This window comes from Lingula anatina, chromosome 6, assembly GCF_051362555.1.
Source record: "Lingula anatina isolate TDL-2025a chromosome 6, LinAna3.0, whole genome shotgun sequence".
Taxonomy (NCBI): domain Eukaryota; kingdom Metazoa; phylum Brachiopoda; class Lingulata; order Lingulida; family Lingulidae; genus Lingula; species Lingula anatina.
The window spans coordinates 4,815,530-4,834,410 of record NC_141772.1 but is presented as its reverse complement, the minus strand read 5'-3'; the positions used below and the strand labels follow the sequence as shown (position 1 = coordinate 4,834,410).

The 18,881-nt window shown below is 37.3% G+C and overlaps 1 protein-coding gene across 10 annotated transcripts in view; it reads right to left on the bottom strand.

Annotated features, from left to right (window-relative positions):
* Positions 1 to 18,881, bottom strand: part of LOC106154771 (uncharacterized) — a 112,678-nt gene that overhangs the window by 70,174 nt on the left and 23,623 nt on the right. For 2 of the 10 annotated variants that reach the window (XM_087015671.1, XM_087015672.1), the window contains exon 1: positions 15,576 to 17,721. The exons of 2 other annotated variants lie outside the window; for them this stretch is intronic. In XM_087015671.1, the coding sequence (XP_086871797.1) occupies positions 15,576 to 15,701 (126 nt within the window). In that variant the 5' untranslated portion in view covers positions 15,702 to 17,721. Of the gene's footprint in view, positions 1 to 1,237; positions 1,304 to 8,914; positions 9,293 to 15,575; positions 17,724 to 18,881 lie in introns of those variants that run through there. 6 more of the 10 variants (XM_087015677.1, XM_087015680.1, XM_087015681.1 and 3 more) reach the window with 6 other exon arrangements.

Below are 18,881 nucleotides of genomic sequence, written 5' to 3'. Positions count from 1 at the left end.
AACTATCATACTCAACAAGTTACTATTTAAAAAAAAAAACCTTCATGCATACTTAACATTTTTGAAAAAAAAATTGGGAGATATAAACTGAGTCCATAATTTGCTTCAGGTATAGCATCGAAAGAATATTAGTACTGCTATTAGTGTTACAACTACTCTATTATACCGGGAAAATACATCACCTATGCTGATGGAGCCTGATTAACAGGCGTGTAATGAAGACCTGATGTGTCTCAATTGACAACCTGTCATTTTTATCTTGTAGCCTTGTAAACAATTAATTCAGCCAGACAAGAGAGAGAGAGAGAGAGAGATTTAAGTTAGAAACCCTTTTTTATGACCCCAGATGTTCACATACAAGAAAATAATAATCATTATCCATAGGGATTTTGTATGTTATATGTTCTTATTCACCTTTTTTTTTTTAAATTAATAAAAAGAAAACAAAAGCAAACACAATCCTCAGTCTAGTGTCTTACCTGAAGATCTATCCACATGTTGACTGACTGTACACAAACACAAAGGTAGCATGTTGAGCACTCATTAGAATAAAACACTGACTCATTTCATTTCAATTGCTTTTAGTCAGCTTTACATTATGAGGAGCACCCTATGAAATAGACATTACCCCATGCTTATCTGCCATTATGTCATTACCATACATTTAGAATGGCACCGCAGTGGGAGTATTAAATAACATATGAAACAAACAATGCAGGCATCAGTTGCAGTTGCCTTCAATGTTGCTGAAAATGTGGTAGGTGAGACAGCAACACAACTGATAGCACACCCACATTCTCTCTCTCTCTCTCTCTCTCTCTCTCACACACACACACACACACACACACACACACACACACACACACACACACACACAAACTGCAATCTTAACCTTACTTTCAATGTGTAGGTTAAAGGCCGTGTAACTATAAACTGGAAAATGAACACCTTAATTCTTCAACTACCCACAGAACACACTATTGTCAGCTACCATAAGTAAAGACTTACATCATCAACATTACACCAGTTTACACTTTCCTGATAACCAAGTACAATGTGGGGAAAAAGTATATGGCATAATGGGCATAATAGGCATAATGGGCACTATTCCAACAAACATGCACATGTACGCCCATAGACACACATACACAAAATAATAATAAGAAGAAGAAGAAGAAAGAAAGAAAGAAAGAAAGAATGACAAAAACAAAAAAAGAACAAAACTTGGTTGTATTACCATGAATGAGACTTTGCTCCATTTGCTTCCGCAACACAACATGGAGGCCATCTTCCCCTGCTGAAGGGCCAGCTCCACATCTTCACTGACTTTATACATTTTTACACCCTCTGTGTACACGAGTATTGTCCAAAATAACCACAAATAATCTCATCTAAATTCATCCCTTCTGGAACATTATGTCACAGACAACGATTGACTTCCAGGAATGACTTTTTCAGATTAATGACATAAAACATTTTTCACAAACGTAATGATGAATCCTCAGAATTTCTACACTGTTTCTGCAAATTCAAGATATTTCCCAGAAGTTACCTGAGTGAGGTCTATTCAAAAGGTAAATTCCCAGAGGAAAAGAAGTCTAGAATTTGTGCAGATTTGCTTCTAATGTCATTTTATCCACTTTGCCGTTACTGTTGACAAGGCGAGCCCCCAGAAGGAGTAATTCAATTAGAAACATGACATTTGCTGATTGCTACCAGTCGACACAGTGAAAATCGTATCTGTGATTTCTCCATCACAGTTATCCAGATGGAATGGAAAGGAAATATTAGCACAGATTTTAAAAAAAATATTTCTCTGAAATACGCACGTTTTCCAAAGTAAATATTTCTAGTTCGGTTACTCAGTATTGGTGCTAAGGTTTCCAATGTTGTTTTAATCAGGTATTCCACACAACCTCATATCTCCTCTGAAAATCCTCTGCGAATTCTCCGCATAAGGTATCTGAGGTGCACACCACTTTAACCCTGCACTCCAGAGAGACCGAAATCCACAGATTAATGAGTTTCTCTCTCCCTGCGTAAATTCTCCCTTATTGTTTTAAACTTGCAGTGACCACACTCAAAGTAAACACAACAAATTCCAAGTACAAGCACAAGAACATCCAAAATCATGTTTCTTTGAATAAAAAGTCAAGTAACCACCTTTCGCAGCCTTCTGCTTGGATGCAACCCAACACACACAGTTCGCTAAGGGGCTGCCATCATCTTCCTCGCTAGGTGCTCTTACTATTACGTCAGATGCCAAAAATGTCCTGACACTAAAAGACAAGGAGTACAAATCCTCTCTAAGCTCTCTTGGTGTCCTTTGGTCATGGGTCAAAAAACAAGGCGCTCACTAATAAGTGCGAACAAGGTGCAGGGGTAACATTATCTTTGCTGACCCTAAATCTGCACTACATAAACTGCAACAGTATTTTTTTCTCTGCTGGGATTCCCAATGGTGTGTTACATCACAATCTCTCGGTACTAAGTGTTCTGACATTTTCCCCCAGCTTGTTTCCATTTAAAAGTTAAGCCTCTTCTTAACCCCATGACCAATTCTGCACTTTTTCCAACATTTTTTTTTTCAATTTCTTCTTTTCAATTTCCACTCGAACATCTATCCACAGATTGTTCCATTTAACTTGGAACAGACATTGGTGTTGACCCATGAAATGACATACATTTTGATCACTTTCATCTGCTTTTACGAAACTGATTTTTTTAAATCATGAAATCTTTCACACAACGACAGCTGCCCTGCCGAGTTCTGCAACATATTAGGGAATCCTTCCGTGCACTGTACTGTACTGGATAGGATGAAAAGTTCCAACTCCTGGACAGCAGTAATTATCAAATAACTCTCCTCTGTCAACTACATGTTATAACCCCAGCGAAGTGCTGAAAAGCAGACTCCTGAATTATTCCAATAAATTCACTTTGTTCTAACCTTATCTCCAACATTAAAAGGGAGAGTGAGAGAGAGCAAGCAACGGTTTATAAAACTCTGCAAGATAAATATCCAAAACTGTTTCAGTACAATCAGCCCACCTCCTTCTCTGGATGGTTAATCACCCATATCTTTGCACCTCTCAGCACACAAATATATATAAACTTCCAACTCCTTAGAAGTCAACGATATGGTTACACCTTCCACCTTGGCTATGTAATGTGTATACCCCAGCTTCCATACTGTTAAAAAACATCCTTGGTTAAAAAAATCTTCGCCTGGAGAAGGAGTTGCTTTCAAAACAGTAACTTGACATTAAGTCTGCATTTCTTCATCAACTGTTTTCCAGCCTGTAATGACTTTCATCAGTTGTCTGGTCTATAATTAATCCTAATTTTTTTCACGGAGGAGGTAAAGAACAAGAAAAAAACCTGGTCATAAGAGTTAACGAGGTTGCTCAAAAGGTCCTAACTCCCAGAGTGTTGCTGCTGGTAATTGACCCAGTAATGGGAATTACCATGAAATCGCTTTGGCCCACGGTTCATGAATTCTCTCAACAAGACTGTTTTACCTTTGAGACTCCATTTGCATTTTCCAGGGATGCAATGCTTATATCCAAATTTTGATACATAATTGGATTAATCATTTCTGTGATTTCATTGATGTTTATCAAGCAAGCAAGACTGCATGAATTTTAAGCAACTTTTCTCAAGTAACTTTCACCATATTACCTATCCAGTTTTGATGAGGTTTGCACAAAAGTGAGCATATACTAGGATATGGCTTAAAATGGGTCCATCAATATTCCCCAGAATTAACAAGAAGGACTTTAACTTATGACATAGTTAAAAATACATTATTTTTTCTTCTCAGGTACTTTGATAGAAGAAAGAATCTTAAATCAAGGGCAAAAACACCTTTCAGCTGCCAAGAAGTTGTGCTACTTCTATTGGTATTCCTGTCTAGTTCAAAAGAGGCGTAAAATCATCCATCACTTGAGAGGCAATAAAAGACTCCTTACAGACACAGAACCAGTTACAAGGCCTATTTTCAACCACTTTCTGAGCAGAATTCTAAGTAAATTACTTCAACTGTTTCTTTTTCTTGTGGGTGATTTATCCAGATGATTTCTTGGTCTTTCTATGAATAATTCATTGTAGTCAAACATTTAGAACTATTCTTGTAAATCACTTCTCCAAGTCCTATGGTTTCACATCACTTTGCTTATTTCATCAAGAACTCCCCTTTCTATAAATCCACGATAAAAACATTTTTAAAAAGCTGCATTCAGAGTTGAAATCTGAGTGGATCATGAAATGAAAAAAAGTATGGTTCATCCAGCAGGTTTTCCAAGTCAGAAATTTTACACCATTCCTATTACATCCACAGGTTAAGAGTAATAGAAACTGACAGCAGTACAAGTCACTCAGAGGAGAGAACAGATAAGATTAAAACTGAAGACGCTCCTTCTTGCAACTGATGGAGTCAATGTGCACAGAAAATAATCTTGAAATCAGTTTCATAGTACAACCACTTCAATCATCTTTTTATTCTAATGCTGTCAGTCATAAATTTAACTCCTTATATTATACAGCTTATAGCTAACTCTGTGCATTGCTTCTTGAGTTGGTGGTAATGCTGAACAAAATGTTCCCCTAAGGTTCCAGATCTCAATAAAGCAGTTTTCATAAAATCAACATGAAATTTCCAGCAATCGTGGTGAGGCGATCATATCTACCAATAAATGACGATCCTTTGAGCCCACTGAGGGCAAGGTCAACTATTCCAGTCAAAAAATCAGATAACCATCTCTACAAAAGTCATGTAGAGAGGTATGAAAACAAAGGAAAGCAAAAGTGCAACTATATCCATTAAGAACAGAAATACCAAACTTTTCTTGCAGTTCCTAAGATATTTCCTAATATTCGAGAACCTTGTCAAAGATGAGAGCAGCAACACATATCTATCATATAGGCCCAAGACAACTCCAAAATGAAGAACTTTAACAGATTCGTAACAATCTTGTAAATGATAGCTCTCGTTCCAAGTTCACCTCAAAAACAAAACACAAACCCAGCAGGCACAACCTCATCATAGGGTAAAGTAGATATTTTTCACTGATTAATGTTCTCCAAGGCTTCTCCACCATCTGCTCCAGTAGATCTCCCAAGAAGAGAACTGCCCAATGCACTGCCAACTGACTGTATGCCCCCTTTGCCTTACATGGCACCATGGTTTTCAACTGATACACACTAAAATGTTTATCAATGCCAAATTTTTAGTCAAAACAATAACATATTTTGGCATATTAATGAAAATGTGTTGAAAATTTTGATATGTTGATGAACACCAATCTCTTGCTCAAAACAATAAGAAGTTTGGGCTACATTGATGAAATGTATTGAACCCCCCACCCCAACAAGCTATCCAACAAGGGGAGCCACTGTGATTAACCTTATCTTAAGGTTCACCTCAAATAATCCTTTGATGATTGATATTGGGAGTACTTTGAAGTCTCTACATTTAGGTCAACTTGTAAGGTCAAGCATCCATGGATGGTAAGTAGCTGGCACTAGCCAAAAGGTCAAGATGTTATCATTATCTGCTGTCCTAACTCATTAATTAAGGTCAACACTAAAAATCTAAGTACAACAAAGCGAGATCAAACCAAGATCACTATCTATTATCATTTGGTTTCAAAATAACTTCAAAATGTTTTTAGAAAATTAAAATATCATTTAATTTTCAATTTTTTTCTTTTCAAAAGCCAATACACATCTAGTTGGGTGGTCATCACTTGGTCCACACAGAGCAGGGGTGGTCAGCTGTCAATAAATTACATGACTTACTAATCAGTGCCTCATCACTTAGCTCTAGGTGTGAACTGACCACAGCTGTGAACTGACCAACCATCTGTAGAAGGCATCAGGTGGTCAGTGAGATGTAACTGATCAGCAGTCAAGCTGCTAGCATGTCCGGGTGAGATAAGAAGTCTGTCTGTCCACATGTCCGTCTGTCTGTCTGTCAACCCGTCTCTCAGTTCATCTGTATCTTGCTATCTTTACACTCCTCTCATTCACATACAATGCTACAAAAACCAATATTATACAACATTTCATCACTATGCACCCAATGCCACGTTCCAAACGGTATCCATTTCTGCTTTCTGCTAGGTACACAACTAACAGTTATAATAAGCAAGGTAGGTTACCTGTCTCTAGGGTTATATATACAAATGATATAAAAAGGTTTTATTTTTAGGCGACTATGATCATATTCCATTTAACAAATGAGGGCAGTAAAATAATGGCAGAGAATCAAAATACAGAAAAAAACACTTAAACAAACGAGCAGTGCTGTCACAAAGCAGACTGTTCACCTCAACATTCCCCTGTCTTATTTTCCAATATGGGATAAAGCAGTGAGGTTTACTTATTTATTTATGATGAAAAAACACATCTCAAGCAACAGATAAAAATATTCTTCAATAAGAAAACATTTCCAGGGCCTCAGATTTGGAAATATGATCCTTAGAACAGTTATATACAGCAAATCTATCTCATTCCTTGGAGATTATAAGTATATGAAGTACCTAGCACATAACATCACACAACTCCTCCATAAATCATCTCGTCTTCAAAGACACAGTCATAACCAGTACATTGAAAGTGTTCCTGAGTGGTATAACTAGGGTGTATCCCTCCCTAAAAAGCTAATTCAATGACCAATCAATTAGTGGTTGATTTCACTCCAATTAATTCATTCTTTTTCTTATAATTTTTTTTTTTTCTATTTCATTGGTTCATCTATTCTATTTCATAATGATTATCATTCCAATTTTTGTTATGAATTGCCTATTTTTTTTTTTTTTTTTTTTTACTTTCTGTAACCAGTTTAATGGAAATATAATGTCACAGTCACATTAATAAGTTCCTTGAAAATGACAACAGGAAGATATATATCATAACTTTTTTCATTTTTGACGCTTGGAATAGATTAAAAGCAACTGCCAACAACCCAGAAATAATAACTGTAAAATAGCATGCAAATTACTTATCACAAACATTCTATCTTTTCACCCCCTAAACTATAAAATAGACCCACCCTGCAGGGGCATCTCACAGAAAAGGTCGGTTAGTCAACTCTGACCTCAGAGGTCAATCAGCAAATGTGGGGAGAAAAAAATGTCTCTGTAGTCATCAAGTGCAAACAGCCTAAGGGGTAGGCCTTGTAAACCTATCACGAAGAGTTCTCCTGCACTCTCAAATAACTGCATGCATATACAGACTATAAATGAATGAAAAAATGTAGCTACGATAACACCCCTTGACTAGTTTACTGTAGTGGAAAATTTGCGAATGCATGTGCATGCTTTCGTGCAAGTACCCCAGAAGGGCAGCAAATTGATTGTGTGCACAGCATCAGAGAACTGTGTCACGAATTAGCCAGAGGCATTTCTGTGAATATCTTGTGAAAAATGAATCGTAGAGGGTAGCATGCTTGTATGTTTACAATTTTGCAAACATTAGCCTATGTTATAAGTCGAATGATTATTTCTGCATTACATACCAGTTTAATGTATAATGTTATGTCACTGAATTCTTCTCTTTATTTCAACTGTATCGATTTTCAAACACGACGCAAGTTTTCAGCCTCTGCTGTGCTTTCTATTCAGAAATTCTCTTTCATTTTGTTTGTCCACCATCTTGTGAGCGTAATCCTTGAAGTGGTGCAGTAATACCTTTAAGGAAGTATTTGGGATTATCCAATTCTGATATTTCAAGTAGCATCTTGATAATAAACATAGTATCAAGTGAGAAAGTGAGAAAGTATCAAGTAAAAGAGAGAAGGTCAAATAACTAGAAATCTGAGCAGAAGTTTTAGATGTAGAGAAGCAAGGAAAATGCCACAACATGTGCTAAAAAAACAGATCTATGTACACATACGTACATGTCCCCAAAATACATTTGCTGAAGTCATAAATACTCCAAATCTATTAAATTTTAAGTGCAAACGTGTGAGCATGCATGATCGTGCGAACCTTCAGGCACAAATATGCAACATGTGCAGAGGTTCATCGCTGTCATTTCATCTATGCAAAGTGCATAAACCACATCAATTATTTCTGTATTGTACATGTCCACCGTGATGTTATCTTTGGTCACTCATTCGTAGATTAGTAGTACAGAGACTGGGAATAGGAAACTGTCCGTCTTCAGGACTGTTACAACCCTCGCCAGTCTAGGCCTGCATGTGGTTCAAAAACATTTTTTCTTGGCTGTACATACAAAAGGGTCACAGTCAGAGAGAGATTAGCAGAAACCAGTTATAAATCTGCTATATAGTAAATCTGTTAATAATGTGAACTTTGTAGAAAGTATCAGAAAGCAAATGCATTAACACACTGCATTCTGTAAATATTATAATATAATGTCAAATGCACATATTATGTGAAACCGCTGGTAGTGAAAAGAATACATACTTTCAGGGATGAATGACAATGAAAGAAGGAAATATATTTAAACTAGTAAATAGAACTTTTTTTAGTAAAGCACTGGTGCATGGCAAAGGTGAAGTCAGTTGAGGTTTGGCAGACAATAAAATAGTTGCACATAAAAATGTAAACAATTTTTCTCTAAAGGTGTATTTCGACCTAAGACTGATACAAACCAGTTTGGGTGTAAACCAGTATTAAGGGATAAAACTATTCCCTTTGAAAATTGGGAAAATTAATTTAACCTCATGACAACTAAAACTGTATGTATGTATCTGAAATACATAATTCAACATGTATGACGGTAACATTAAAGTCATATTTACCGGAAGAGCGGCTGTTCAATGAACCAAAAAAACAAAAACAAAAACATACAAATAGCCCAGAGAAACAGATGAAAAAAAAAAAAAAACAGACAGATGGACAGATTGCCAGACAGATAACAATGATATCATAATAACACTACATACCCAAGGAATTTCCGGCACCATCTCGATTTGAGACTTGCGGAAAAGTTGGCGAGGACGAAGTGGTACCTTCGGCATTGTGAACAAATAACTAATCCCAGTGTGTCACATTCCTGGTCAACTGCATGCTATGATATCACAGTGGGACACAGCCAAAGAAAAAAAATCCAGCTCATAAAAAGCTCAATAGTAAGGTTGATCAGTGAAAAAGAGCATTTACACAAGTCTCATTTGGTGCACACCTATGACGAACCAAACGGTACAGGTGTGTTTTGACCAGATGCAGGAAACCAGGCTTGCCGTTTGACACTAATGCAAATGTCTAGTTCAAAATAATTCTCCTTTTTTCTGTGCCTTTATCAGTCACACTATAACATTCCTCGAGTTCTTCAGCACTTTTACATACTCCTTCTGTCTCTCTGCACAGAAAGCACCATTTTTGCTATATAGTGTGTAAACGTCTCAATAGACCAATCCAGGTTGACGACCAATTTTATTTTTTTCCAGAGACACTATCTAGGCCAGAAGGAGCTATATAAATCTTGTAAGTCAGTCCATATGTTTTGACAATGCCACTTCCTCAGGGCAGAGAATGTGTGCATCATCCTTCCATCTGTAATCCTGTGGCGATGTATTTAACCTTCAAATGCACATCGCACAACATCTTGCTCAGGGACTCCTTTGGGCGACCATTGTGGTCATTAAATATCTGGCCAAATCTCGCCTGAAGATAGTTTGAGGTCAGTGATGTAACCCCTCACTGTTAAAAGTACCTCTTATAGACGACTTGGGAGACATTTTGCTTGAGAAACTGTATCTCTTTCCGCAGATATGGATCTTTAAGGGGCTCTGCTTTAGCCAAGAGATGACATAGCCAATGACAACACAAGAAATCTCCCAATGCCTACCAGTTTCTATTGTAACAGATCTTATATAAGGACTCTCATGTTTCCTGTATTATTTATAGTTGAGCAGAGACTGCTTACTAGTATGTGTTATTCTGTTTGGCTAAATAGAAACGTGATCTATTTTTCAGAGGCAGTCCTGGTTTTATGATGACAAGTCTTTGTAATTGAACTTTTTTTAAATACAAAATACAATTTTACATTATTCTTATTTTCAGATTATAATATGAGATGCAACCAATATAGAAGTCACTTAATGTACAATAAAAAGTTATACATACTAGCATAAAAATGAATAAAATTTGAGTACTTTTCTAAATATTCAAATTTCCTTCATTAAGGTTTCCACACTGAGAACAACTCACGTCTTCCTTTGAGCTCAAACTTTGAAAAATCAACAATTCTTCCTTTTAAGCTCTCTTATTATGTCACTTTAATCCCTGTCTGTTTTTCATCCTCCTCAATCTCGAATAACTATTTTTTTCAACAACATTTGTCTATAAAATGAGATACACAGCTAAAATCAGCTCTCTGCTGTCTCTCTCAGCCGCCAGAAAGAATGTCACAACATTTTACATGGAGACAACGGATGTTCCATAAAAAACTGCCTGCTTTCCTAACCTCACCACAGTTGTGTTACATAAATATGTATATATACACAAACATGTCTTTTCCGTGACATCCTCACTGATGACCTTTTTCACTATGCTCAATACATCTCTCCAGAAAAACCACCTCTCGATTACGAAAAGTCTGTAGTTATATGAAAATATCTCCAGTTTGTGTTGGTGGTGATTTTATGTGGGCCTCCTGTTAAAACAATCCTCTTTTTTGGCGTCAAAATCCTCTTATTGCCTTTGGTTTCAACACTGAATAACATGCCTGCACATTTTCTGAAATAACTGCCTGATAAGTGGAAGTTGAAAGCCAGTAAGAGTAGGTATAATAACACTATGCTATGGATTTACCATCCAGGCACAGTGGTAAAACATGCACACAGATCTTCACAATACACCAGTAACAATATAACACTTGCAGTCCCTGAAATGAGCACAGAATTACGACAACTTGGTGTCTCTTCCACATGTGCAACACACAATGGTATAGCATATACACATTTTTTTCTTCCCTTCTGCAATATCTAACACCTACTGAACACCGAACCACATCTAATTCTATCAATTCTTTTCAATCCAAACTTGACCTCTGTTCCCCTTTCTCTCTGATTTCTCCAACCACAAATTAAATCTCTCCTTTGTGTTCAAATGTCAAAGCTCTGAGTTTCAGCTTCTTTTCAGTGTCCTTTTCACAGTGACACAAGAAGCTGTGTCACCCCTCTCTGACTTTCCACAATACACAGAGGATGCTCCATAATGTCGTGCTAAGTTGTAACATGTATTGACATCAACATACAGAACACATACACTCAGGTGTCCTATCCGCATGTAGAGAATTTCACAGTCCTTTTCTTCACACTCTTTGCATTCCCAGTGCAAATGTCAGTAAAGGAGCCAAATTTTAAATATCCACAAATCACATACTATAGATGTGACACAGCATAACTGGTTTTATGAAATGCTCCCTGTTTGGATTGAAAATGTTCCAAATTATTCCCTGAACAAAGGAAGGCAAGAATGCTTGTTTTATACTGAAATTTTCAAAAATCGCCAATCATTCCTTTCATCCTCCTGCTGTTCTTGAACAAAACCAGTCTGACAACAGAACAGAACAGACTCAAAACTCTCCCAAGTCTCTTGGGCAGTCACAGAAAAAAAGCTGAGTCAAATCCATCCTGTCTTACAGAGAGTACAGTGTAGCAAATAAGGACAAACTACCGTTTAAAAATTCATTGCGCCCAAAACCCACAAATCACCCACTATACATGTCCCTTGTTCACTAGAGCGAATCCAGGGGTCAGAGAGAGATATATGTACCACAACAGTTGGTGTCCCTCTCCACTCGCTAAAGCAATAATGGGTTTGCCCCTACATATATTAACTCCAGTCATTGCTCTCTTCCCCTCCCACCTTGTACAGTAAACTAACACAGCAGTGACAGCAGGATCTAAATAATTGCAGGTGACATAGAATACTAATGAGCTGGTAGCTTTAAGCATACCTGGGTAGTCCCCCACTAGATGGCAGCAGTGTATAAGAATGTTTGAAGGTTTAGTGTTGCTGTCTCCCACAAGGTGGCAGTAGTCTACAGGCATGGATCAAAAATTAGTTTGTGTGTCTCCCACAAGGTGTCAGCAGGTAGTGGTCTAGACAAAATAATCCGAGGGATTCTAGGGAATCAATGCATTGTGACAGATAATGCTTTTTATTGCTTCCCAATGAAAATGATGAGAGAGAGAGACAGAGAAAGAGAGAGAGAGAGAGAGAGAGGAGGAAAAGCTGCGTGTGTGTTGGGGAGGCGGGGAGCACTCTTTCAGGAAATCCAAATGTAATTAAATACAGAGTGTAATGTACACATATCTGTTTATCATGTGAATTATACCAATACTATATATATATATATATATATATATATATATATATATATACAATATTATTATACCATACAAAACAAAGGGAATTTCAAGACAAAATAAGAAGAATATGGTGCGTGCACGCTTGCAAATGATTGTTCTGAAGTACAAGCACTTTTTTGTACAATTCAAAACCATCCTTCACACAAATACATCACATAAGAGACAGAAGGGATCTCTCCTTAAATCAAAATTGAATGCATTAACCTTAAAATGCAACAAACAGCCTGGTGACAGTGAAATATGCTCTTTCACAGACTCTACTGGTAACAGAAGGTAGACCCATTTACAGCAGACCACAAAGACAGCAGACGACAATGAACTGACCACAGTTTCCTCAGACACTCCTTAAACTGGCTTAACTATTTCCTGTATAGAGTGCTCTGCGTAAATCATTACACCTGAAAATTATTTTTACATAACTTGAAATCAATTGCGTTAATTCCTATAGGGAGCTGCTGTAAGCTTCTTATATTTCTATCAGTTTCCCTTTTATTTATAAGACAAACATATTTTCTTATAAATGCTAGCTTTGTTCAGATTACCCTGACTAAATATTTTCAGAGTAATTTAGCTGGCATTAATTGTACAACACCTCTTCACTGAAAAATATCATAAGACTTCAATACACTGCAACTTGTTACATAATTGGTGCAAAATAAATGAAGAGTGATTAAAAAAAGAAAATAATTCTGTCACCCACCCTGCATTTTCACCATTCAAACATTTATAAGTCTTGCTCAAAGCCTTAAATTTACCAGTGATATATCCCTTAATTGTTCAGAGACATCCTACACTTGCATCAATTTGAGCAATCCCTTAAGAAAAAATCCCAATGAAATAATACACCGACATTTATATGTCTGTGGTCGTGTCAGCCCCCTCATTAAACTCCATTATTTTGATGACAGTAAGTGGTTTTGGTGGAATTAGTGGTTGGTGAAAGTGGCACAACCCTAAAGGTAAAAGATAATGCTGCCTGTGATGATAATGGAGAGAGAGAGAGAGAGAGAGTTTCACCGTTTTCAAAATTGCTCATTACATTGGTTAAAAAACTGACCTTTTCTTTTTAATACTACAAGCTGTCAACTAAGAGTTTCTGAGAAACTTAACATTTATAACACTCAAACCTACACAAGACAATTCTCTCCAAACACAAAGGTTACTACATTAGCAGACACCAAGAGAAAGTACCTCCCCAAAATTCTTCATAAAATTCAAGATCAAAGCATTGGCACCAATAGCAACTGGGATTTAGTTTTTAAAAACAAGTTAACTGAGCGGCTGGTTAAACAACGTGGGCCGAACCAGCTGATCCAACACACTAACCCAGTATGGTGCTGTCCTGGATGTTTAAACAAATAAAATGGGAAACTTCCCATGTGGACTCTCTATGACCAGCAGAATTTTCATGAGTGGAAATAAAGAAAATACCCGTGTAGCACATATCCAGTGATTCTGCCTCCTGTTGTCTTTGTTACAATGCAAAAGAAGGCTTGATTGCCTTTGGAGCTCTTTTACTAGAAATATCAACATTTAAGCTTTATCGTGTACCTACACATGTATGAATATGAGAGAAAGAGAGAGAGATGAGAAGAGAGATGAAGGGGGTCATCCACAAAAATACCTCATCTCATCCCTTTGTTTCATTTCAAATTAAGCATTAAAATGCTTAGGTGAACAATTAGAAAGTAACACATAAGCGCCACTTTCCGACATAAACAAAGCATTAATGGACATTAATTACAGCTCCTTTGTTAAAATGTCTCACAAATTTGGTTCCCATGGAAATAACACAAAACAGCTCCAAAGCGTAGAAGCTCTATCCACTCCTATAAAACCTTAACAGGCCCCAAGGGATGAGGGATTTCAAGTGTATGAATGATGAACCACCCCTCTGGTCTGGTTTTGAATATTTTTTTATAAAACTATTTTCCATGCCAATATGGCAAAAATGTCCACATTTACACCAGAACCTCAACTCCTCCCCACCCCCCAACCCCCCCTTGAAACTGCACGCTTCAGGCCTGCTTAACCTCCAAGACTAAACTCAAACGTTTTGACGAGCCCCAAACACAATATGCCTCAGCCCCACCTCCAACAGTTCAAAACATTTCAGCATTTATCCTGTCAGATCAATTGAAACCCCTGTCTAACTATGAGAAGTTGTCACTCACAGGCAGATTTAATGACCGCGTTATTTTAGACTGGTATTCAGCGCACTCAGCGGGGCGCGGTAACCTTACTCGGGGTTCAGAGCGCCGTAATGTTGTGATTCATGCGCTGCAGGGGTTAGAGTGGTACATACGGTACGTGCTATGGTGCACCACCTTTTGGGAGAGGCAGGTAGAAACACAGCAATGCCTTGTTTGTCAATCAGGGTATAAGATTCAAAGCCCTTTGAAAATAATAAAAATTACATGAATCACTATTTAAAAATATTGGCTTTTAAAGGGGAGGGGGGGGGGAGGAGCAAAATGTGTTGTCCATATCTCATGTATGGACTAAAAAGTACTACAAACTGGAGTTGTGTAGGGCACATAATATGATTCTAAGCACTAAGTTACTGGCCAAAAAATTAAACAAGTCTCGTTTTTTAAGTTGCCAGTTATGGCTATAAATATCATACCCTGCTGTAAATATTATACAAAAATGAAAAAAATAAACAAACAAAAACTCTGTTTTCATATAATTACACCAGCACATGGGGTTCAAGGTATCAGGTATAATATACAGGTAAAAACCAGGTGATGATATTATTATTATTATTATTATACACACCTTGCTATCAGCTTATGGTGTGCCACAATATAATAATAACAAACAACGTACTATATATCATACTCAGTGACATACACTTTGTTTTGATGTGATTTTTATCCTAATAAATACCTTAACAAATCACCTGTGTTGGGGAGAATAAACAGGTGTGTTGTGGAGAAAAAGAACTTATTCACCTCATGAGTTGTATGAATTAACTACAGCACCATATTCAGTACAATATGGTACTTGATATGAAGAGAGAAAAATGAACTTGTTTCTGCAATATCTGCATTTCTAGGCTACATATATTGACTGCAAGTTAAGCTCCACATCCCTCATCATATTTAATATGAAAAATATCTACATACCAGTATTAACAAACTTCTTAATAAATGAATAAATAAATCAAATATCAACAAAAGTAATACAAGATCAACATAAAATAAAATCATAAAATGTGACATACCACTTTCAATTCGATAGCTTTCATGAGGTTGCGTACGGACGTCATGGACGCACTTCTCACTAGTCGCGGCTTCCCTTCCATCCCTCCAGCGTCTGATCCCGTCCGATATCGACACGAGTATGACATGACTGCGATCACTATGATTCACAATTATATCCAATATCTCTTATTGAAAAGAACCTTTTCTGTCAGGAGGGTTATGAAAATGCATCCTAATGAGCTGCTCACATTGTACTTGTCTTTAAAAAAATAAAACAAATGCCTGGCAATTGTCCCAGTCCTGCTCTTGCACTTTGTTTTTTAAATTCCCTGTACACAGGAAGGTGAAACAGAAATCCACTTGTTTATAGGAAAAGCATAATTAAAGTGATTCCTGATAGTTTTTGAGCACTTTGCCAATAAGGGCTATATCTTTATAGTCCCCATGCTGAAATCAACATTCGCACATGTTTGTTTCACTATTTTAGCCCATCCTCTAGCATTCAGAAAACAACATCTTCCTGGTTTGTGTACTCATATATTATTATCACCTTCAAACAGAGCCTCCAAAAATTTCTGATAAGTTTTAATTCCGGATCCACACTTTTTACACCAGCTGTGTTTACTTCTACAAAGTCCTTCTTGCATGAGTGTGTAAAAGAAATGATATACCACATCCAACCTGCATCTCAAACTCCAAACTGCTGTTCTTTTCACCTTCCAGCTATTTTCACTGGAAACCCGGTGATAATTCCCACCTAATTAGCTCCTTGACTTTGGAGCGGGTAAGGGTTAGTAACCAGCGGTCGCAGCCGTTTTTGAGGTGCACTTCGAGTCTACTTGTATCAAAGCTGCATTTTTGGCATAGCAAATCTCACATTATCTGCATTATTGTGTACCCATACCCCCCTAAAACATTCAATGTATATATATTTATATAGAGGAAGAGCATAAACTGATATATCCTGTTCTGAGCACCTGCTGGCCTATAATTGACCGAGGTGTGTTAACACAGTTGTCTGTCAATAGGTGAAAACACTCGTCCATTAAAACATTAGCACGGTAAAAACACAGCCCATTAAACTCACTGCTAGCTATACCTGACGTCCATCAAAACATTTTAAAGGTGAGAACATCCTCATTAAGTATTGGTCAGCAGACGTCCAGGTGTCCACTCTTGAATTGTAGCTGGTTTTGGTCACTATAACAAACTGTTTAGAGGAGTACCTGTTGTGGTCCGTCTATGAAATCCAAGTGTTCTTAACACACAACTTAAAGATTTGGTCAAAAAATGACCTCAGAAAAGTCCAACAGGTGTAAATAACATCTGGTGCGAGTGACTGAACTGGTCACATATGCTGACTGACCCCCTCAATGTATTTTTTTCTTTCTTCTAGGTGGTGAGAAACCAGTTAATGTGCATCAAGAAGCACCATACATCAATATTTTCTTCAACAATACCAACTGTGGGAGAAAACATTTAGTGCAGCTCCTCTGTGGGGGCTTACTTACACGTAGCTATTGCTTCCTCTTTAGAAAATGGCCCCTCTGCTAGTAGATCAATCCTTTGAAGCTTGGACAAGACTATCAGCTTTTCTATTCCTGTTCAAAGTCTTTTTTATGACACAAAATAAACTCTTTGGTGAAGCTTGTACAAAGCTTTCTGCTCCCGATTCAGAAAATGACTCTCTTCTTGTAGCTCGTTTGTTTAAATCTTGAAAAAAATTGTCAGCTTATATGTTCCTTTCTAATTCCCATTTGGCAACATGAAGATATTCTCATCACATCTGTTAACTGAAGCTAATGCCTTATTTGAATTCACACACCTTTTTCACGCTTAACATCCTCAAATTTTCCTTTATGTCTCCAGTCGCGCTGTCTTATTTTCATGAAAAGATGACAAAAAGAAATTACAATTTTAAATCCTGGCAAGCCTAGCGTGGCACCTTATTTCAGACAGCTTCGCTGATTTCGGATTGTGGGATCGTGGTTGCTCGTTAGGCGTTGAAGAGTCTGTAACAGACAGGTAGAAGACATCCACTTCTCACAGCTCATCACTCACATGCTGGCAATGGATAGCCTTGGTGCAAGTTCAGGTAAACACACTATCCCACCAGAACCAGTACTGTATCTTAATCACAAACTGGTGGTATGAATCACTCTAACGTGTTAAAGACTTAACTTAATAAAGAAAAACTCTGGTATAGTGTGGAATTTTTGATACATAAATTCTTGTTCTACTACTTACTATACCATTACTAGTAGGTGCAACTTATGAGCTTCATGTCCTTCATTTCTTTGTGGATATCTTCTTTTTTATTGAAATAAAAATGTTCTAGTGGCTTCAGGTTTTACAAGAGAAGATTGCAGTTCATCACTTCACCAAGTGTCTTCATTGTGAATTCATCTTAATTTCACGGAAATAGAGAGAGCAGATATTTTCTGTGTAAAACGAAATGCTTTTCTCAATGAATTTCTATCAAAAGTACAGCTGTGAGACATCAATCCATCAAAACACTCTCCGGATGTCACATTAAGGCACTAATTTCCCATAGTTGACAACTACAATACCTTTTCTACAGAACTCCACTGCGCCTATGTGCAACTTGTCTATGTGCCAAATCATGCATGTATTTTTCATATAAATAACATCCCTATTGCATGACGTTGGATAAATAATTTGAAGTCACACGACGACAATCGCACTGTCTGACTGCAACCTGAGACAAGGTATATCTTTAAAGCCATCGAAGCATGCTAAGTTAATGTACAGTTTTGCCTCTTATTAACGTAGCACATGGACCGACATTAAATTATAGCAGACAAACTGGATGATGCTGCAATATATGTGAAAACAGTAATCCAATTGAGCGTCCTGAAAGCGATCTCCTATAATCCACATACAAGCACTCTTTTTCCGATAATTGAACTCCTAAGCACTACTGATCCCCTTCTCCTGGTTTTCAGGTATGCCGCTGTCTCATTTCCACAACAATCTGTTCAACGCCTCCGGGTGACGGCAATATTGTGTGATAAGTTGTTTAATGACACAATTTTCGTGTTAACATCTTGCCGCAAAAGGGACAATTGTTAGTTGAGGTCGATCAACCGGAGACTCCGAACGCCTGCCGCCAATGTAGCTGTAACCCTGCCTCTTGTTACCATGGCATTTCCCACCTAAAAACATTCTTCTTATCCATTCCAGGGGCCTAAATAGAGCCAATATAACAGCCACTACCAAGGATTGTCAGCTCGAACCTCAAACTGCCGTCACATTCAAATATTATACTCTTTTTTGAATGGAATTTTTGCATGATCTATGGCAGG